General features: G+C 39.5%; 1 protein-coding gene across 1 annotated transcript in view; it reads right to left on the reverse strand.

Annotated features, from left to right (window-relative positions):
* The window catches only part of SYTL5 (synaptotagmin like 5), a 249,156-nt gene that overhangs the window by 31,191 nt on the left and 194,475 nt on the right, over positions 1–23,490 (reverse strand). The window contains exons 8-10 of the mRNA XM_006148891.3: positions 13,287–13,428; positions 3,365–3,494; positions 1,178–1,284 (exon numbers count right to left, since the gene is read on the reverse strand). Coding sequence (XP_006148953.1) covers positions 1,178–1,284; positions 3,365–3,494; positions 13,287–13,428 — 379 coding nt within the window. The remainder of the gene's footprint in view (positions 1–1,177; positions 1,285–3,364; positions 3,495–13,286; positions 13,429–23,490) is intronic.

Genomic DNA, 23,490 nt, shown 5'->3' on the forward strand with positions numbered 1-23,490 from the left:
AGATAGGAAGGAATTTACAAAAGAATGGGGGACAGTAAAGAAGAAAAAAAATGGAGGAAATTTCTACCTGCCTAGGGGTCTGGGTGGGTCCTGGCACATCTCAAGACACCTGCCTGCGCCTTTGGCGGCAGCTGCCAGGCACATCTCAAGGCACCTGGTGAGCAAGGGGGCATGCTGCACCCACTGCTTCCCTTCCAGACCCCCAGTCCTGGAAAAACTATTAATATCATTTAATATTTGTGTTACATTTGTCTTCTATGGAGTTCAAATTTTATTTTAGCAATTACAGAAATCAAAATATCAGAACGTTAGAGTGGGAAGAAGCCTTAATAATAATCTAATTTAACCTTCTCATTTTATAAATGAGTTCACCAAAACATTAATTTGCACGCAATTTAATCTCAATGAAGAAGGTAGTTTAGGGACCAGCAGTTAGCATAATGGCTATGTCGCTGGGCTCCCATGTAGTTGACTGTAGTTTGAGTCCCAGACCCAGTGGCTTAAACTCACATCGAGTGCATGTGCATGCATGCCCAAGATCCCGAGAGGAGAAGGAAGGAGAAGAAATTGCGGTGCGGCCATCCTCCCTGGGGGGTGATTTCTTGCTTTCTGTCTCTCTGTCTCTTTCTGTCTTTCTGGCGAGCACACGCGCCCTATACCAAAAACCTCTCCAAAAAAAAAAAAAAAAAAGAATGTAGTTTATTGGGGATAACTGGAGATATAGAACTGTCCATAGAAAATATATGGTTTGATGAATCTAGTAATATTTGTTTTATGATATGATGAGATACTCTGTTTCCCAGGTTTTGACTAGGTGCTGTCCCTTTAGTCAGGAACATTCAAATACCTGGTGTGATTTTGAAGTCACTGGATCCAGGATTTGAACTGTCATCCACCATGTGGAAATCCAGTTCCCTTAACCACCATGTCACCTGCTGGCCCCTCTAGTTGATTTTCTGTGCATTTCCAAAGGAGATATGAATGTTCTTTCCTGATTAATGTTTCTAAACACTTCTCTCAGTTGCTTTTATATATAGACGGTTAGGATTAGTAGGAAGAGATACTGTTATATCCTCATTCTTACTCTTGGCTCATCATCACCTAAAAGAGGAACTGCTTGGAGCAAGATTATGCCTTTCTCTCCTCAATATCCTTAGAGTCTTCTACATCAACTTACCAAGTCTTTGTCTAAAGCCCCAGGGACGGACTTGCTTCTTGTGCTTACAGTATCCTCTAAGTCTTCTGTAAATGACTCACTCAAGTCTAAGTCTGATCGACTCCGCTCTAGAGGAGGAAAAGAAAAAGAAAGATATGAATCAGCTTATTTTGTTAGAAGTTTGTTTCTTTGTTATAGCTTTTCTACAGAACACGTGTCGTCGACAGAGAGAGGGAAACTGAGGAAGCACCCCCAAAGAGGATGACCACAACACAATCCCTTCTTCTCCATTTTCCTCTCAGAAGATTTTTGGGCATGCATGCTCATGCACCTGGTGTATTTTTCAAGCTTCCAGGTCTAGGACTCCAACCATGAAGTTGGCCATGTAGGAGCCAGCCTACTTAACCACCATATCACAGGCTGGCCCTTGTTAGAAGTTTGCATTGCAGATGTTTCGTCTTTATTCTGATTCTTTTTAGGCATAAGAAATAGGTAGTGTCATGAAAGCAACAGCGTCAGTTACTTCATGCTGCTTATGTTAATGTACTTTCATTTTTCATGGTGTTCTGGAAATTGCCTTGTACTGAATTACTAACACTTACGTGTTCACTTATCCTTTGATCACAGAAGGTTAAATGTTCTACTATAAAATGCTAAGTTGTAAGCTGTCTGAGTCTTCTGCTCCTGGGCTAAAAAACTCTTAGAATGAACCCTTAAGCTTGAAAAAAGAATAAAACATTAAATATTCTTCATTTCAATATTTAAAGAATCCACTGTGCTTTCATGTTTGACATAAAATGCAAGGCAACAAATTCTAACCTTCCACATTTAAATGTTTTAGCAAGCTCCTTTCATCCAAAAAGTGAGTGACAACATATAAACTGAGAAGAAGCTCTGTTTCTTTAAGCACCAGAATATTGTATTCATGAAAAGAACATTTTGCCTCTAGTTTTAAAATGATAGGTTAAAGAACAATACATTCTTCAGTAGTACTCTGGACAGCTTACCAAGTTAGGACAGTTTATTTTCACACAATAGTTCTATGCCAAAGCCCTGCTGAGTTATAGCTGTTTATAAATGAGAGAGATTGGAGAAACAATCAAGGATATAAGTTTATTTTAAGTTTATTGTGTATTACTTTATTTTTTGAAAGTTTCTTTCTTTCCATGAGATTAACAGGCAAAGAGAGCTAGAGAGACAGAGACATGGAGACAATACCACTACAGGGTCCTCATGCAGTGATCCACACCCAGTCTCAACCAGACTGGATCGTGGGTACATGCATGCCCCGTTGCTCAGGGAGGGCCTAAGACATAAACCCAGGACTTTTCCTCTGTGGGTCCAGTTGTGTCACCACTGTGCCATCACCTAGTTCCAAGGCCTTAAGTTTAAAATGGTTAATTAAATAATACAGAAGTGCTTAACACGGTGCCTGACACACTGTTTATTCTCAATAAACAGGAGCTGTTGAGAAGTAGAAGTAGATGCTATGGTATTTGCTTCTAGGCCAGTTAAATTTTTTTTCTCTTAACTGGTGAATTGCTTTTCTGCTCCTGAGTGAAATGCAGAAATGTCCACATGGCCAACTACAGTTTGAGTCCCAGACTTGGCAGCTTGCTTTCTCACTTTCTCTCTCTCTCTCTTTTCCTCTCTTTCTCTATTCCTTCTCCCCCTCTCCAGTCAGATTTAAATAAATAAATGAATAAAGTTAAAATAATAAAAATAATTATTTAAAAATAACTTTCAATATAAATAGCTGCTTCAGAGGATGGCTGTGATTATTGAGTTAAATAACATATTTAAATGTACCATATAAATAAAAGGAGTAATTATTAATACCTAATGCTGCTTTCAAACTCCTTATTTAAACTATGGAATAATTTATTTTTCTGGTTACAGGGAACTTTGAATTACCATATGAATTAAATTACCTACTGTTACCTGTCATATCAAACATATCTAAGAATCATTTCTATTTCCTACACTCCTATATTAATATTCTGAATTTTCATGAATGTAAAAGTTCCAAAGCATCATCTGGGTCTACCTCAAAGCAGGACTCATAGAGTAGGCCTACCACCATAGGTCAAAGAATAGGTGATTATTTTCTAAGTCATGAAACATTCATTTAATACACACTCAGCAGTCAACTTTATCTGATTTAGTCTTTTTTTTTTTCAAAAGAGTCGGTATGTAGTAAATACTAACCTGAAGAGAGAGAGGCCCCAGACACAGCTATGGAAGGTGTACCCGAAGCACTTCTGCAATGACCTTTCTTGGGCTCCTCAGAGTTGCTTTCAATGGCAGCCAAACCAATGGAATTTTCAAAACCATGCTCCTTCCCACAAAGAAAAAAAAAGATTGCACTGATTATAATTTACTTTAAAATTCTTCCTATAAATATACTTCAGTATAAGCACATTTATGTGTATTACCTTTTATGACGAACTAATTGACAATTGAAAGACCCTCATCAGGAGTTCAAAAGAAAAAATATAACTCCAAAACTTATTATCAAAAATTGCTATCTAAAATCTATTCCAAGAAATTTGTTAATTAACACAAAGAGTGTCGGGATCACTTTTCATTCACAAAATTAGTGAGTGTTCTGCTATAAGGTTAGTAAGAAAGATGATACAAGTACCTCTAATCATTTTTTTTAAGATAGAGATTTTTCCTAAAGTGAGCATGCACTCACCAGAGAAATACAGAGAGATAGAAAGTGATAAATCAATCCCTGGGGGGGGTGGGGAATTGAGGGTGACCACGCCACAGTCCCTTCTCCTCCATTCTCTCCTTTTGGGATTTTCAGCACACATGCACACATGTCCAGCATGAGTTTTAAGATGCTGGGTCCAGAACTTGAACCAAGGTCAACTACCATGGGTCAACTACCGTGGGAGTCCAGTGATATAATCATTACATCATCTGTTGGGCCCAGGTACTGCTATGCTAGTCTTACATAAACTAGAAGATCAGGCAAAAATCTGGCAAGTTTCACATCCTCAGAGAAGCACTTGGTTGATCCTATGTTCGTCTCCCCTGTCAATATCTTCTCACATCAACCACCTCATTTCCTCCTTTATTTAATAGAAGACCATATCAATGTTTCCATCTAGAAGACTAATTGATCAGAATAAGGTTGGCTACATCTATGTTGGAATGAAACTTTCATGCATGGCACTTATCAGTGTTTATAAATGGACAGAGTTAGGACTTCACCAGCTTATGGGAATAGGTGATTTTGGGGTGCGCTGCTTGCTAATAAATGCTTTTCACCTGTGGCACAATTCATTCTAAGGCTTGCTTTCACTGTATCATACAATAAACAAAATCTTTCAACTTTGCCCATGCCCACAGGGTTCGATTGCTGTACCATCCCAAGTCTGCTTGACAGGCATTAAAAAATGAATTTTTGAACCTTCAAGAACTAGGTTGAGGCTAAATTTCCATGCAAATGACATCATGGTGTGATAATGATCAAACAAACAAAAAAAAGACTTTTCATTTATCTCTTTGATTAATAATCAAAAAGTGCCTTTCGAAGTTCTCCGAGAAAGAATTCCCTTCTGTTGCCCACAAATTAGACATTCAAAGATACTTCGACTAAGTCACTCTAGAGAGAGGTACCTCTTACTTGCTTAGCATGCTAATCAATTCAGCTTCAATTTAGACTGTTTTTGATCTTTTTGAAAAAATACTTTGCTATAGGGCATGTGTGCTTGCTGGCAAGAAACAGAAAGAGAGAGAGAAAGAAAGTACCATCCAAAGGGAAGGAGGAATGGCCATGATGCAAATCTCTTCTCTTCCATTCTCCTTTTGGGATTTTGGACATGCATGCACATGTGCCCAGTTTGTTTACCAAATCACCAACTCTGGTATTCAAACCAGGCAGTTGGTCATGTAGGATCTAGTCACCTTTACCACCATGCCACCGGCTGGCTCTGTTTTTAATCTTCTATTATTCTCTACCACATAATGGCTGTGGCAGGAAGTATATAGCTCCTAGATCTCTACTTGCCATAGACCACCAATGTTTATCAAAAGAGCGTGACAGAGGTCAAATGGATTAATTAGTTTAGGTCAATTTTCAACACCTCTTTAAAAAGTTGTTCACCTGTGGAGTCCTCTAACGAAACAAGGGTAAGTGCCTTGGTGACAATTATGTTGATGGTAAATTTTCCCACAGGCAATCTGGAAGTATCATTACTACTGAGCACTAATAGGCCAATTAATATCGTACAGTCATTAACATGCAATACATAACCTGGAGGTTCAAGATGCTAATACTAAAATTAATAGATTACGTCATAGCAGAGGACAGGTTAGAGACTTTCATGTTCTAGAAGTTTTCTATTTAAAATTTTTTTACATGGAAAGTACAAAAGAATAATGAAACAAAGAGAAATGAGAGAAGTTGAAAAGTTCATAACCCTATATACTTCTATCTTTCATCACGAATGACCAAATGTGCTTCACCGACTTCTGTAATGTCTCATTTTTATTCAACAGAAAATATTTCTCTTTGTCTCTTTTATTTTTCTCACAGAAAAGACTATTTTAGATCTGCTAGCATGAAAGGGTGAGATCAACATCGGCACTACCTATTTAAATGTACACATTCTCAACCCAACTGAATGGAATTGCTGTCAGGGAGATACAAGTACTCTTTAAGAAATTTTTTTTCTTTTAAAAATAGTGCATGAGAATTCATGGGGATTCTGGAGTACCCTCAACAGGGTCTTATCACACTGCTAATCCCCTTTTCCCAGCCACCTAGCTCCTCAGGATCCCAGAGGCCTGTGTGCATGCCAGGTGTGTTTTCAGACTGACCCAGGAACCCAAACTTGCAGTCAGCTGTATGGCTTCCACCCTTGCAGGGCACTTGCATTACCTTAGTGTCATGGTGTCTGAGCCCATATGTTCTTTAATAAAGAAACACAAATTTATGAGCTGTTGTTTTGAGAGTATTATTTCATTACAATAGTGATTTTTCCCTCTAATAATCTCAAGTGGTACTTAGGAAAATAATTCTTCTGAGAACAAGCTTTAACATGGATAATTGGATCGATAGTCAGCTACAACAGCAGTTCATTTTTTCTTTTTTTAGGGTTTTGTCATAGGGTGTGTGTCACTTAGAGAGAGACTGAGAGGGAAAGTGAGAAATCACCCACCCCCGCCATGCTGCAATTCATTCTCTTCCATTCTCCTCCCAGGATTTTGGGCACACACGCACATGAGCCCAGCATGATTTCAAGCCATCAGGTTCAGGACTTGAACCATGATCGGCCATGCAGGTGTCCAGCACCCCAACCACTACATGGCCTGCTAACACCAGCTAAATTTTTTAAATTCCTTGGGACCAACAGTTGGCATAATGGCTATGTTGCTGGACTCCCACATAGTCGACCATGGTCTGAGTACCGGACCCAGCGGCTTAAACTCACGCCGGGTGCATGTGCGTGCATGCCCAAGATCCCAAGAGGAGAATGGAGGAGAAGGGATTACGGTGTGGCCATTCCCTTGGGGGGCGATTTCTCACTTTCTATCTCTCTGTCCCTCTCTGTCTTTCTGGTGAGCACATGTACCTTATAGCAAAAACCTCTGCAGAAAAAAAGAATTTAATTCTTCTGTATTAGTTGGTAAACAGTATCACCACCCTCAGTCCACCCTCCATTCCCCCTGCTCCCCCTTTTCACAATCCCAGCACTCCTCATAATCCAGGTTACTGCATGGCAAGGAAGGATCCCTAGGATATTATCCCAGCTTTGTGTCAGTGTCCATTCTGACTTCTAAGTGTTCCTGTCATACCAGTTGCTGAACATTTTGAATATCATTCCTTGTTAGGTTGCCAAAAAGTCAGCTGTCCATGTACTTTCCTAGCCATTGAACAGAATCCATTTGCTTAAATATCTATGAAAATGTATTTATTTATTTATAGAGAGATTTTTGCTATAGGGCACTTGTGTTCACCAAAAAAACAGAGACAGAAACCAAGAAGTCCCCCGCCAGGGGAGATGGCCATGCTGCAATCCCTTCTCCTCCATTCTCCTCTTGGGGTCCTCGGCATGCATGCATACACATCTGGTGTGAGTTTTAAGCTGCTGGGTCTGGGACTTGAACTGTGGTCAACTACGAGGGAGTCCAGCAACATAACCATTATGCCATCTGCTAGTTCCAAATATTTATGAAAATTTAAATAGGCTTTTTATCTTAGCAAGTACAATTTAGACTATAATTGTTTAAGTCTATTACTTCTATTTAAACTATCTGAATGCCTTTTGGCTCTTAAAAATATCTAGAATCTGCAACAGGCAGATGGGTTCATGGTTACATCTCTGAACTCCCCTGTAGTCGACTGTGATTCAAATCCTGGACCTGGCAGCTTAAAACTCATGCTGGCCATGTGTACATGTATGCCCCGAAATCCTGAGAGGAGAATGGAGAAGAAGGAATTGTGGTGTGGCCATTCACCTTGGGGGTGATTTCTCGCTTTCTGTCTCTGTGTTTCTCTGGTGAGTGCATGTGCCCTATAGCAAAAATCTCTCAAAACAAAAAATAAATAATATCTTGAGTCTGAACATTCTTCACCTCCACTGTTATATCTCTGTTCTAAAGCCCAGTTTTTTGCCTGGAATATGGCAAGAAGTTCCTAACTGGTCTACTGGTTTACACTCCTGTTCCTCTATAGCTGTTTCTCAGCACAGCCCCCAGATTCTGCTTAAACAGAAGCCAGAGCATGTTACTCCACTGCTCAACACCATTCAACCTTCCCCATGTTAATCAAAATAAATGCCAAAATGCATAGAGTGGTTTTTAAGGTCCAATCCAGTCTTATGACCTCTCTGAACTAATTTCCTAGTACTCCTCCCTTCATTCATTCATAACAGATATACTGGTGTTCTTGCTCTTCTTTGAACGTACCAGGCATGCTCCTACCTTAAGGTCTTTGCACCATCTATTCCTCTGAAGCATTAAAATATTTTAGAAATGGTTGAGCAAAGGGATTGATCATTCAACATCTGGTGCAGCCAAAAGAAAGTGGGGTGGCCTTCCTTGAACCAGACATCTACATGGCTAATTCTTTCATTTCCTTTAATTCTTTGCTTGATGAGCATCTGGCCTTCATTGAACATTGACTAAGTCAAAGAATTCAGGTTTATATAACAAGATTATTTAAATATAGATGCAAGGAATATGTATGGAGTTTCCTGCTTAATTATCAAAAAATCTGTTAGATACCAATTCATCCTGAGAATAACTAAAATAAAATATTTCCCCACAAATACTGTCTCCCTTAAAAGAGAAAACCAGGGGTCAGGGGTCAGGTGGTGGTGCAGCAGTGGTGCAAGTAGACCCAAATGGGAGAGGTCGTGGGTTTGTATCCTGGAACCTCTTTGGGCGTGCCAGCTGTGCAAACACATGCCCCTGATTCAGGCCGGCAAAGACTGAGAGTGAAAAACATGAAGACCTTGTTGAGAATGCCCCCCACCCTGTTGCAGAAAAAATACATAAAGTTTAAAAAAGAAGCCAGTACAAAATAGAATTTATCAATTGGTCATGTACGTATGTGTGTGTATACATAATGCAACTTAAGTCTTCATTATGTGTTGACCCCTTATTTTAACAGATGTATAGAAAATGAAACTATGAAAAGATGTGAAGGTTCTACTTTTCCAGATTTACATCAGTTTTAAAAATTTTTAGTGCAGTCAACTTTTGAATATGTTCTCTGAGAAGTAATATATTGATCAAAGTCAGAGCCTTCTAAAAATTCTTTTTTTAAAAGCTTTTATTTATTTATTTATTGAGAGAGAACACTCTTGATTGGGCTTCACCATTCCATGATCCACTCCCACCCCAGCTTTCCAGTCAGTCAAGATCATAGGTGTAACTGGTGTGTTTAGGTCAACCTGGGATCTTAATTCTAGGCCTTCCCATACGGCTCCAGCTTAACACAGTGGCAGCCTACTGCCTGTGCCACTAGGGTTACCTTCAAAATTCTGGGTGACTGTAGTCATACCATTGCGCCGGGTGCTCTTCGGGGTCCCAGGACCAGCCTCCTGGTCATTGAGATCTGATGAACCAGTGCTTCCCCTAAATGAGAAAGTACATTCTGACTTGAACATGCAAGTAGCAACAACCAAAGGCACAGGGGAGGAAAATCTTACAAGAAAAATGATGAGGACATATGAACGACACCAAGTTCACAAGAGCCATACTGGCACAAGTCAGCAACTATTGTGTCATACTGTACTACAAAGACAATTGAGTGCTAAGTCTGACCACATTTGCTCATCTCTAGGGCTTTTGGAATTGAATTTTACCTTACTTTTCCAACTCCCTTCCCCCAACTGTTCACTAGCATTCTCCCATCCAGTCCAGGTTCCTTACTTTTCTCTCAACTCACCATGTTTGCTTCCACCTCTAAGGCCTTTGCTCATTTTCTCCCTATCTGATATGCCCTCTTTGCCATTTTCTATACAAATCTTCCGCATCCTTTGAGGACAAATAAAGTCCAGTCTCCTGTCAAGTATAGGCCTTTGTCAACCTCTGCTCCACTCAGTTCCTATTGACTTATTGTCTTTACCAAACTATTTAGTATTTGACTACAGGATATCTTGTTTAGCTCCTTAACTGATTCCCACATGTCGGCCTTAGCTTCTTCCAACTCTTAGTGAGTTGAGTCCATGTCATAGTTACCACAATGTCTCTAGCACTTTCATAGGGTCTTGGTGCAAAGAAGCCACTCTGTACATGATTAATCAAAGATTGGAAACCATGTTTCACTTATTGTGTTGTTTTAGTCTGACTCATGGTGTAGATGTAATAAATGTGATACAAAATAATGACACTTGGTAAATGGGCCTGAATCACTTTCATGTCTGCCGAAATGATTCAATTCCATTCAACAAATGAAAAAAACAGTTCTTTCCGTTGAGGTGATCACAATTTTTTCATTAAGTAGAGCTTCATAAGTAAATATAAGTTTTGACAAATTAGAATTTAAGAGATGTGTTTGTCCTTATTCTGTTCCTTATCCTCAAGGAGCACAAAATATGCTCAGTGATAAAATAGAAGCTCTTACAATTTTCACTCTCTTTATTACTATTTTAACAAGTTAAAAATACACTGATAATAAACATTTTACAGTAAAGCACAATAGTGATGTTAAATATTTTTAAAAATTATTCTATGAGTGAGAGAGATAAAGACACACACACACACACACACACACACACACACACACACACACACACACTCCTAATAGGGTCTACATGCTGCAATCCATCCTCAGCCTTCAGTTAGCTCCATATCATGGGCAAGAATGTGTCCAGCCCACTCAGGAAGGTCTCTGGAACTGAACTGGGGAACTTCCCATGTGAAACTGCCTTGAAGAACATTCTATTTTACTGCTGTACCACCATCTGGCCCCATCAATGTTTAATATTGGTGAGGGCTCACAGTTGAGCCAACTGGAGGAAAGACTAAATAGTATAAAAGAAAGATATTTTTAGAAGTATACCCAGAGAACAACAGATGGTGTAGTGATTTTGTTGCTGAACCCACACATGGCCAACTGCAGTTTGAGTCCCAGACCTGGTGGCTTGAAAATCGCTCTGGGTGTGTGTACGTGCATGGAGAGATTTTTGCTATAGGGCACTTGTGTTCACCAAAAAAACAGAGACAGAAACCAAGAAATCACCCGCCAGGGGAGATGGCCATGCTGCAATCCCTTCTCCTCCATTCTCCTCTTGGGGTCCTCGGCATGCATGCATACACATCTGGTGTGAGTTTTAAGCTGCTGGGTCTGGGACTTGAACTGTGGTCAACTACGAGGGAGTCCAGCAACATAACCATTATGCCATCTGCTAGTTCCAAATATTTATGAAAATTTAAATAGGCTTTTTATCTTAGCAAGTACAATTTAGACTATAATTGTTTAAGTCTATTACTTCTATTTAAACTATCTGAATGCCTTTTGGCTCTTAAAAATATCTAGAATCTGCAACAGGCAGATGGGTTCATGGTTACATCTCTGAACTCCCCTGTAGTCGACTGTGATTCAAATCCTGGACCTGGCAGCTTAAAACTCATGCTGGCCATGTGTACATGTATGCCCCGAAATCCTGAGAGGAGAATGGAGAAGAAGGAATTGTGGTGTGGCCATTCACCTTGGGGGTGATTTCTCGCTTTCTGTCTCTGTGTTTCTCTGGTGAGTGCATGTGCCCTATAGCAAAAATCTCTCAAAACAAAAAATAAATAATATCTTGAGTCTGAACATTCTTCACCTCCACTGTTATATCTCTGTTCTAAAGCCCAGTTTTTTGCCTGGAATATGGCAAGAAGTTCCTAACTGGTCTACTGGTTTACACTCCTGTTCCTCTATAGCTGTTTCTCAGCACAGCCCCCAGATTCTGCTTAAACAGAAGCCAGAGCATGTTACTCCACTGCTCAACACCATTCAACCTTCCCCATGTTAATCAAAATAAATGCCAAAATGCATAGAGTGGTTTTTAAGGTCCAATCCAGTCTTATGACCTCTCTGAACTAATTTCCTAGTACTCCTCCCTTCATTCATTCATAACAGATATACTGGTGTTCTTGCTCTTCTTTGAACGTACCAGGCATGCTCCTACCTTAAGGTCTTTGCACCATCTATTCCTCTGAAGCATTAAAATATTTTAGAAATGGTTGAGCAAAGGGATTGATCATTCAACATCTGGTGCAGCCAAAAGAAAGTGGGGTGGCCTTCCTTGAACCAGACATCTACATGGCTAATTCTTTCATTTCCTTTAATTCTTTGCTTGATGAGCATCTGGCCTTCATTGAACATTGACTAAGTCAAAGAATTCAGGTTTATATAACAAGATTATTTAAATATAGATGCAAGGAATATGTATGGAGTTTCCTGCTTAATTATCAAAAAATCTGTTAGATACCAATTCATCCTGAGAATAACTAAAATAAAATATTTCCCCACAAATACTGTCTCCCTTAAAAGAGAAAACCAGGGGTCAGGGGTCAGGTGGTGGTGCAGCAGTGGTGCAAGTAGACCCAAATGGGAGAGGTCGTGGGTTTGTATCCTGGAACCTCTTTGGGCGTGCCAGCTGTGCAAACACATGCCCCTGATTCAGGCCGGCAAAGACTGAGAGTGAAAAACATGAAGACCTTGTTGAGAATGCCCCCCACCCTGTTGCAGAAAAAATACATAAAGTTTAAAAAAGAAGCCAGTACAAAATAGAATTTATCAATTGGTCATGTACGTATGTGTGTGTATACATAATGCAACTTAAGTCTTCATTATGTGTTGACCCCTTATTTTAACAGATGTATAGAAAATGAAACTATGAAAAGATGTGAAGGTTCTACTTTTCCAGATTTACATCAGTTTTAAAAATTTTTAGTGCAGTCAACTTATGAATATGTTCTCTGAGAAGTAATATATTGATCAAAGTCAGAGCCTTCTAAAAATTCTTTTTTTAAAAGCTTTTATTTATTTATTTATTGAGAGAGAACACTCTTGATTGGGCTTCACCATTCCATGATCCACTCCCACCCCAGCTTTCCAGTCAGTCAAGATCATAGGTGTAACTGGTGTGTTTAGGTCAACCTGGGATCTTAATTCTAGGCCTTCCCATACGGCTCCAGCTTAACACAGTGGCAGCCTACTGCCTGTGCCACTAGGGTTAGCTTAAAAATTCTTCTTAAAGAATTATTTATTTATTTATTTACTTATTAGTTTGACAAGAGAGGGAAGAGAGAGGGAAAGTGAGAAAGCAAGACACCGGGCTCAGGACATGAACCATGGTCGGCCATGTGGGAGTCCAGCACCCTAACCACCATACCACCTGCCAGCCTCCTAGGCCTAAAAATCCTTATATTTCCTTAAATCATAAAGACATTAAATCCCCAACATACAAATAACACCTGCTAACTTGGTCTTTCCTCTTCCTTTTCACTTTGGGTTTCCTGTCAAAAGTTAAGGATATAGAAGATTCAGTACCAATAAAGAAGCTTCTAGCATTAAACAGCATAAACAACAGTGCAGCATACTCAAACCCAGATGCAATGTGGTGGTGAGATCAAGTCCCAGAGGCTGGATGTCCATTCACGTTTGTGTACTTACTCTACTGCTGGCTGAGGTTACACTGCGCGTGCTTGGGACTGGTGATCTCTGAGTGACTGTAGTCATACCATTGCTCCGGCTGCTCTTCGGGGTCCCAGGACCAGCCTCCTGGTCATTGAGATCTGATGAACCAGTGCTTCCCCTAAATGAGAAAGTACATTCTGACTTGAACATGCAAGTAGCAACAACCAAAGGCACAGGGGAGGAAAATCTTACAAGAAAAATGATGAGGACATATGAACGACACCAAGTTCACAAGAGCCATACTGGCACAAGTCAGCAACTATTGTGTCATACTGTACTACAAAGACAATTGAGTGCTAAGTCTGACCACATTTGCTCATCTCTAGGGCTTTTGGAATTGAATTTTACCTTACTTTTCCAACTCCCTTCCCCCAACTGTTCACTAGCATTCTCCCATCCAGTCCAGGTTCCTTACTTTTCTCTCAACTCACCATGTTTGCTTCCACCTCTAAGGCCTTTGCTCATTTTCTCCCTATCTGATATGCCCTCTTTGCCATTTTCTATACAAATCTTCCGCATCCTTTGAGGACAAATAAAGTCCAGTCTCCTGTCAAGTATAGGCCTTTGTCAACCTCTGCTCCACTCAGTTCCTATTGACTTATTGTCTTTACCAAACTATTTAGTATTTGACTACAGGATATCTTGTTTAGCTCCTTAACTGATTCCCACATGTCGGCCTTAGCTTCTTCCAACTCTTAGTGAGTTGAGTCCATGTCATAGTTACCACAATGTCTCTAGCACTTTCATAGGGTCTTGGTGCAAAGAAGCCACTCTGTACATGATTAATCAAAGATTGGAAACCATGTTTCACTTATTGTGTTGTTTTAGTCTGACTCATGGTGTAGATGTAATAAATGTGATACAAAATAATGACACTTGGTAAATGGGCCTGAATCACTTTCATGTCTGCCGAAATGATTCAATTCCATTCAACAAATGAAAAAAACAGTTCTTTCCGTTGAGGTGATCACAATTTTTTCATTAAGTAGAGCTTCATAAGTAAATATAAGTTTTGACAAATTAGAATTTAAGAGATGTGTTTGTACTTATTCTGTTCCTTATCCTCAAGGAGCACAAAATATGCTCAGTGATAAAATAGAAGCTCTTACAATTTTCACTCTCTTTATTACTATTTTAACAAGTTAAAAATACACTGATAATAAACATTTTTCAGTAAAGCACAATAGTGATGTTAAATATTTTTAAAAATTATTCTATGAGTGAGAGAGATAAAGACACACACACACACACACACACACACACACACACACACACACACACACTCCTAATAGGGTCTACATGCTGCAATCCATCCTCAGCCTTCAGTTAGCTCCATATCATGGGCAAGAATGTGTCCAGCCCACTCAGGAAGGTCTCTGGAACTGAACTGGGGAACTTCCCATGTGAAACTGCCTTGAAGAACATTTTATTTTACTGCTGTACCACCATCTGGCCCCATCAATGTTTAATATTGGTGAGGGCTCACAGTTGAGCCAACTGGAGGAAAGACTAAATACTATAAAAGAAAGATATTTTTAGAAGTATACCCAGAGAACAACAGATGGTGTAGTGATTTTGTTGCTGAACCCACACATGGCCAACTGCAGTTTGAGTCCCAGACCTGGTGGCTTGAAAATCGCTCTGGGTGTGTGTACGTGCATGCATGCCCAAGGTCCCAGGTGGAGAATGGAGGAAAAGGGATTGCGTCATGGTTGGCGTTCCAGGGAGTGATTTCTCACTTTACCTCTCACTGTCTCTGTCTCTATGTCTCTCTAGTGAGTGCATACACCCTAAGGCAAAAACCTCTTAAGAGAAACAAAAGTGTATCTGAATGTGCACATAGCATTACCAGAAAATAAATCTGGCAGAAGAAAAGGAAATGACCACTGGAGCTGAAAACCACAATGCATACTTTTTTTAAGGCTGTGCACCAGAGAAACCACCCAAATAAAATATGCCCTGATTGACATTAAAGAAGGTAAATAATGATTCCATAGACATATGCATTTATGTATGTGTATATATACACATGTATACACACTCATATATCACTACCACATTACCATGACTTTATGCAATTAGTGCATGACACAGTCAGGACAAAAACATGATTATCCACCTACTCAAAGTCTTTGTTCACTCTAGTTTCTCATGTTACTTACTAATCATTTCACTAAGATTAAATCATTTAAATCATCCCAACAAGTCAGGTTCTGAAAGGACAGAATAAGCTATCAAGAAGATAATTGGGCCTGAGGGTGCTTTGGTGGTTGGGGTGGCTGGATCCCATATGACCAACTGACACTTTGAGAACTGGACCCGGTGGCTTAAAAAACATGCCAGTCAACATGTGCGTCCATGCCTAAAATCCTGAAGGGAAAAGTAGAAGAGAACGGATTGCAGCGTGACCATCCTCCACGGGGGGTGCTTTCTTTCTTTCTCTTGCTCACTCTCCAGTGAGCACAGACATTCTCTAGCAAAAAAAAAAAAAAATAAAAAAATAAAAATAAAAATAAAAATAAAAAAAAATTAAAAAAGAAAGAAAGAAAAGAGCTAGGAGCCAGTTTCTTGGGCTTTGACTGAGAGAATTATGAAAATGTACTAGGCAGAATTCTTTTGATACTTCACGGAAAGGATCTCAGACTTCTTCCAAGAGATGGCACTCTAACTAAATTATATTGGGTTATCAGAAAAGTCATGATGCATTTTTTTTGCATAGAGAAACATAGAAAAATATCATAACTTTTGTGACAACCCAACAGTACTACAGACTCAGCTCAGGAGGATCTCTGATATGTCTGTTGATTCTGACAAGAGAATAAAATTTTGTGATTAAGTAGATTTATACAATTTGGAACTCCAAGTTTGTGGGTCATTTTCCTGAGCTCTCCCACCTGAGGGTGCCACATTTCAACATCTGACAACAGTTCATTATATTCAAATCACTCTAAGTATTTTTTGCTCATTTCACAGGTCCTTTCCTACTTAGGAGGAGCTTAGAGACCTACACCATGAGATTGTGTTAGGACCATAGCTTCTCTAATCTCAGAATAATATTACCAAAACATCTCTCTCTCTCTCTGTTCTTTTAGGTAAAAATCTCCTTTAAAAAAGGAAGGCCAGGGGCGAATCTTGCAGAAATGAGCAAAACAGCTAATGAACCAAAGGGTTCCATGTAGATGTTTCTGCTTGTGTTTATGCTGAAGATCCTCCCAAACCCAGGTGGTTTTGAGAGAATTCCCATCATTGATTAGCCTTTCTGGAAACCAAAAGTCCTATTTATGGAGAAGCTCATGCAGAACTTGATTAATTGTGGTGACAGCATTCAAGAGGCTATCCTGTAATAAGGTAAAATTCTTGTGATTGTAAATCAGCTACTGGAAATTATTGTTGCCAGCAGCATTATCTCAAAAATGACATATATTTTCACATTTGTCCCTGACATTTACTGTGAGCTTCTCAAAAAGATTAGCCTTTCAGTTGATTAGACTAAGAAAAAGTTTGGTCTAATGAGGCAGATCATCATAAATGTTTGGATGTCAACCCTTTTAGATGTTATATAACGTATTCCCATACAATACATGAAACTTTGCCACTTGTATAGGAAGAGGACAAAAACTTCCTCAAGTCTAAATTAGGGAAGTTAAAGGTCAATAAAGAGCTATGTTTGAATAAGATATCATGTTACTGAGATTTTCAATAAGTATCATAAATCAAGACCAACAAACTTTCAAACTAAAATGTGGTTAAGGGAAAACTGGCCAGAAAGAGATACATTGATCTCATCCTAATATGGTCTAAGTGTGGAAATATGACACTATAATATGAGGAAATTGAATATTCTGGATTACTGAAAGATGTATTTTTAAAATTTTTTTTTGTTATAGCGCAAATTCACTTACTAGAGAGAGACAGGGAGAGAGAGAGAAACTAAGAAAACAGTGCCCTACAGGGAGGAAGGCCATACCACAATCCTTTCTCCTCCATTTCTCCTTTCAATATTTTGGGTATATACACACACACATCCAGTGTATTTCCTACGTTCAAGTGTGAGACCTGAACCATGTGTTTGGCCACATGGAACACAGTCACCCTAACCACCATACCACTGGCTGGCCTGAAAGACACGTTTTATTAGGTTAGAAAAGAGTATCATTTACTTTAGCTTATGAAATATACTTTAAAAGCCTTCTATTTTATTATCTCTAATTCCATGCTACACCAAAATATTGATAATAACTTCCAAGATACATTCATTTCTAGATAAAGGCCACAGGAATATACAAGAATTAATGAGTTGTCTTTCCGATTCCTGTCATGGTCTCCCAGGAATTGTAGCTAGAAAATAATTTCCCAGAGTCCAACCTTCCCAGAGTGCTTGACAGTGTTAAGTGTGTGCCTATATGGTTAAATGAGTGCTCCCCTAAGGCAGCATTAATTTGAGAGATACTAAAACTCAGTGGGAAAATTAGGCTAGAACATAGCACAGTGCTTGAACAATGCATGATGTTCTTTCTGAGATTTATGAGCTTTTCTAACTTATTTCAGATCTGAAGTGAATATGTAGGAAAGATAGGCAAGGCAGGTTGTAGTTAGAAATTTCCATGAGCCTGTTAAATGAAAAAGAAATATTAAAAATAAGAAAAAGGGTGAAAAAAGAAGGTTGAATGTAGCTCAACCTTACAGTGTTCAGTGGTTCTTAAATGTTATGATTTTGTTAACAGTCTCATATAAGATGAGTGATCCTCATCTTTGACTGCACATTAGAAACACCTGGGAAATTGTTAAAACTCTTCATGTCCAGGAGTCAGATGGTGGTGCAGTGGTTAAGGCAACTGGATTCCACATGGATAACTGTGCAGTTTGATTCCCAGAACTGGTGGTTGGAAAATCATGTCAGGCACATGTGTATTCATGCCCCAAATCCTGAGACAAGAAGGGATTGTGGTATAGCCATCCTCCTGGGGGGAGGAGACCTTTCCCTTTCTCTGTCTCTCTCTAGCAAGGGTACAAATCCTGTGGCAAATTTTTAAAAAATTCCCATGTCCAGACCATATCCTAGACCAATTAATTACATTTGATTCTCTGAGCATGAGATCTAAGTGTCTGCATGTTTTAAAACTCATCAGGACCAGCAGATGGCGTAATGGTTACATCACTGAACTCCCATGTAGTAGACTGAGGTTCAAGTCCCAGACCCGGGGGCTTAAACTCACACTAGGCGGGTGTGCATGCATGCTCAAAATCCCAAGAGGAGAATGGAGGAGAAGGGACTGTGATATGGCCATCCCCGGGGGGGAGGTGATTTCTCACTTTTGGCCTCTCTGTTTCTCCCTGTCTCTATGGTGAGCACACACACCCTACAGCAAAGATCTCTCAAAAAAAAATAAATAAAAAACCAACGACTTCTCATGATTCCAATATGCAACCAAGGCTGAAAAACACTGTGCTAAATTGTGGATATAAGTTCACTGATATCAGACATATCTCCACATGTACTGTTTCCTCCCCTTCTACCACTATTTCCTCTATTCAACACAGTACTCCCATGGAGAGAGTTAAGCTGTCCTCATAGCCCAGACTGTGATAAATGGAAGGAGACTTTCTGTGTTAGTGAATGAATATGTTGCACTAGGGGTCAGTAAACTATGCCCTGTAGGCCAAATTGGGCTCATCAAATGATTTTGTACAGCTCATGAGCTAAGAGTGGATTTAAGATTTTAAAGTGATAAAATTTAAAAAAAGAAACAAGAGAAGAATAATATTTTGCAGCATATGAACATTACATAAAAATAAAAATTCAGTGCCAATTAATAAACATTTATTAGAATGCAGACATATCCACTCATTTAGTATGTTAGGTGCATGTGTGTGTGCTTAAGTGAGTATACGCATGCATGTGTGTGTGTGTGTGTGTGTGTGTGTGTGTGTGTGTGATACAAATGTTTAGCATAACCTGGTTTTTCGCAACTAAATGAAACAAGTACTTACCCTGCACTTAGTAGTTCATATCTGCTAAACTCTTGTTCTGCTTGATATGCTATGTTGCTTTTAAGAGAGAAAATTATCAGGATATTTAAAGCCATTCACATCCTGGTCCAAATTACTTTCTATCTCATGCATACCACACTTCGATTTCTACATTCTAAAAACTATGAACTATTTGTTTTCCAGCACACACAAGTTGCTTTATGCCTCCTCCTTTGTTCTTTTTATTTCCTCTGTGTAGAATGCTCTTCCTCCCTTTCTTCATTTGGTCAAGTTCTTTTCATTCTCTAAAAGCTGCTTGTGGCCCAGCTGCAGTATTTATGGTTGCTGAGATACCGTGCTCTGTAGGCTGGGATTCCAAGAGAATCCTGGATTTAGTTCCTGATTAACATACAGACCAGGCACAATGATGTGCACCTTGTCATTCCAACAACTCAGGAGGCTGAGACAGAAGGATTGTGGGCCTGAGCCTTGCCTGGACAACCCAGTGAGACCCTGTCTAGAAAAGAGTTGGGCATGGTAGTGTAAACCTATGATTCCAGATAGGAGGCTGAGGGAGGAGGATGGTTTTGAGTTATAAATAGAAGTTTCTGGCTGTGGAAATTTTTGGCAAGTCTGGACCTTGTGTTTCTCCCACTGATAAAGTCACCACCCAATTAAATTAAGTACTCTGATAAATCCATGTTTCTTTATCTGTTCTCTCATGTGCCTGGCACTTAATGGAAGTAAGATTGACTCTTCCTGCCACCATAGTTTCGTAAATTGCTTTAGGCTGTTAGCATTTGTGACAGCTCCTAGTTTTGATTGCCCTACCCTTTGCCATCACTAACGAGGGCTTGAGTTCACCCAAAGGAGGTTAAATGGAAAAAAAAAAAAGCATTAAGAGCATAAACAAATGAAACAAGAGCACAGGAAAGAGGTAAAAGCAATTGTCCTTTGAAGGAAAATTCAGTAATGAGTCATGAAATGATTACAGCTAGTATTATGGGATAAAATGTACATACTTTCAGGGATAGTATGAACAATTTATTTATTTATTGGAGAGGTTTTCGCTATAGGGTGCGTGCACTCACCAGACAGACAGAGAGAGACAGAGAGACAGAAAGCGAGAAATCATCCCCCAGGGGGGACGGCCACGCCACAGTCACTTCTCTATTCTTCTCTCGGGATCTTGGGCACGCACGCACATGCGCCTGGCATGAGTTCAAGCCGCCGGGTCCGGGTCTCGAACCACAGTCGACTACATGGGAGTACAGCGACATGGCCATTACACTAACTGCTGGTCCTGAGGGATAGTATGAACAATTTTTTGAAGCCTGATAAAGAAAGGCGTTTGCTAGGAACATTTAGCAACTAGTTATATAGTGTTCTACAAGTACACAAAATGAACTAGCGTTTGTGGCTATCTTCTCAGAGCAAGAACACTCTCACCTTGGTATATTCCAATTCCTAGTAAGGGGATTCTGCCTCATCCTAATTGCAAAGATATCGCTGAAAATTACTTTCAGGACCAGAACATAACTTTATTTTTGACAAAAAAGGAGATATCTTTTAATGAGAGAATAAATTGAATCAACTTCGCCAAAATAATAGCTATGAGAATAGAATGATGGTTTTACGTATGATAGTACCAAAGTGAGACAGAGAGAGATAGGAGGGAGAGAGAGAAAGAGAGAGAGAGAGAGAGAGAGGCAGTTCTTGAAAGGAGGAAAACTATCTAAAAGCTGGTTTGAATGTCTTGGCCTCTGCTTTTGGATCAGAGCCCAGCAAAGCAGCTTGTGAAGTTTCACAGAGACTGTGACAACCAGTCCCAGGTCTCTTAGAGAGCAATTAAGAATAACTGGATGGAACTGGGGTGTGTGAGGTGGGATGGGCAGCACAGGGAGGAGGGGAAAGGATGAAAACCTAGTTGGTTATGAGAGTGGTCTAGGTCTCCATGGTAAAATTCTTGCCATTTTTTCCAATGACATCATAAAAATACTGCCAAGAAACACAGTATTATATTCTTTATTTTTACTGAAAAGAGTATATTTTACCAGAGCAAATTTTTCTTTGTGTGTTTGTGTTTTTTTAAGGGGACATTGATGGTATCCCACTCAGCCCCCCTCAGATTCCTTTTAGCAGCTCTGCATACCCCTCCCTACCTTCTCAGTGCTTGTTAGCTATTGGTTTGCATCTGCTACCTTCAGACATGTTTTGTTTTGTTTTAGTTTTTGCTATAGGGTGTGCGCACTTGCCAGAGAGAGACAGAGAGACAGGGAAAATAAGAAATCACTTACCCCCCCAAAGAAAGGACATGCATCAATCCCTTCTCCTACATTCTCCTCTTGGGATTTCTGGGCACACATGCACTTGTGCCCAGTGTGATTTGCAAGTCCTGGGTCCAGGACTCACATGCAGTCAGCTATGTGAGATCCAGCCATCTTAACTTCCATGCCACCCGCTGGCCCCAGAGATTTTTTTCTCCAGCACTGGAGCTAGAGGTCTAGAAATACCTGGGAGTTTCTCCCCTTACCTCAATACAATAAAATTGTCAGATAAAATAGAGAACTCCCAGTTAAGTTTGAATAGCAAATAAATAGTCAATACTTTTTACATATAAGGATGTCCCAAATATTGCATGGGATATAGTTAAACTAAAAAAAAAAAAAGTTGTTCATCTCAAATTCTAATTTACCTGAGCATCTCATGTCTTTATTTGCTAAATATGGAAAGCTTATATGAGAGAATCCAAAATAGTGACTAATAGGAATACAATGCTCCAGCTCCTCAAAATGGAAAAAGCTCAGGATACAATTTATGTTCCAATGTCCCCTGCAGGATCAGGCCAAGTCCTCAGAGCCTACCTGAGACAGTACTACTATTGCTTAGCTTCTGCTCCTTCTCTGTTCTGCCTCTCCAATGCCTTTATCGGTTTCTCTGAGAATCACTTGATTAATAAGTTACTTGCTTATTTGTCCATGTCAGAGGACCTACTTCTGGGAGAGCATGGCTTAAAGCTACATATCGCATGAATCATACCACAGCTATAACTCATCAACATCTTAGGGATTAGAAATCAATGCCTCAAACAGCATTGTATTTATTAGCTACAGCTTACATTTATATTATTTTTTTTTAAAAATACCTTTTATCTCATGTATTAAGTTCATAGTAACCAGTGAAGAGCCATTTGACATGATTTTCTGAGAGGCTGCTGGGCCTTCCCTAATCCATTTTTACTTTTCCCTGGTTTGAAAGTTCTAAAAAGAAATACTCAACCGGACATCATTTACACTCTGAGAGAACATTATTTCCACTCCAATATGATGTGAGTTTTAAGGAGGAATGCCCAAGTTCAGATGCTCCAGGAAAAGACCAATGAACCATGGAGAAATATGCATTGTGGAAGAGAAAGGGAAAGATTTGCTAAGCTGAGTCAGGTTAAATAGACCACAGATACTGAGATATTACTGTCTCTTTAGATGATGAGAGTTAAGAAAACATAGGCCGCCCTCAGAATGGGAAAATATTTTTGTAAACTATGCATCAGACAAGGGACTGATAACCAGAATTCACAAGGAACTCAAGCAGCTGTTCCGGAAAAAGACAATCAATCCTATTAAAAGATGGGAGAATGAGTTGAAAAAACCACTCTCTAAAGATGACATACGAATAGCTAAAAGGCATATGAAAAAATGCTCAACATCCCTCATTGTAAGAGAAATGCAGATCAAAACAACGATGAGATATCACCTAACCCCAGTCAGAATGTCAAAGATTAAAAAAACAAAAAATGATAAGTGCTGGAGGGGGTGTGGTGAAAAGGGAACTCTCTTACACTGCTGGTGGGATTGTAAATTGGTCCAACCACTGTGGAGAACAATTTGGAGATTCCTCCAAAATCTACAAATAGAACTACCATATGATCCAGCAATCCCACTCCTTTGTATCTACCTGAAGGACAGAAGAATACTTAATCGAAAAAGAGCTTGCACATCGATGTTTATTGCGGCACTTTTCACAATTGCTAAGTCATGGAAACAACCTAAATGCCCACGAACTGATGAATGGTTAGAAAATCTGTGGCACATATACTCAATGGAATACTATTCATTCATAAAAAACAACAAAACCCCGGCTTTTGAAAAGAAGTGGATGAACATGGAAGACTTACTACTGAGTGAAGCAAGCCATGCTATGAAGGAGAGGC

The sequence above is a fragment of the Tupaia chinensis genome, unplaced genomic scaffold, assembly GCF_000334495.1.
Source record: "Tupaia chinensis unplaced genomic scaffold, TupChi_1.0 Scaffold000248_2, whole genome shotgun sequence".
In the NCBI taxonomy this organism is placed as follows: domain Eukaryota; kingdom Metazoa; phylum Chordata; class Mammalia; order Scandentia; family Tupaiidae; genus Tupaia; species Tupaia belangeri.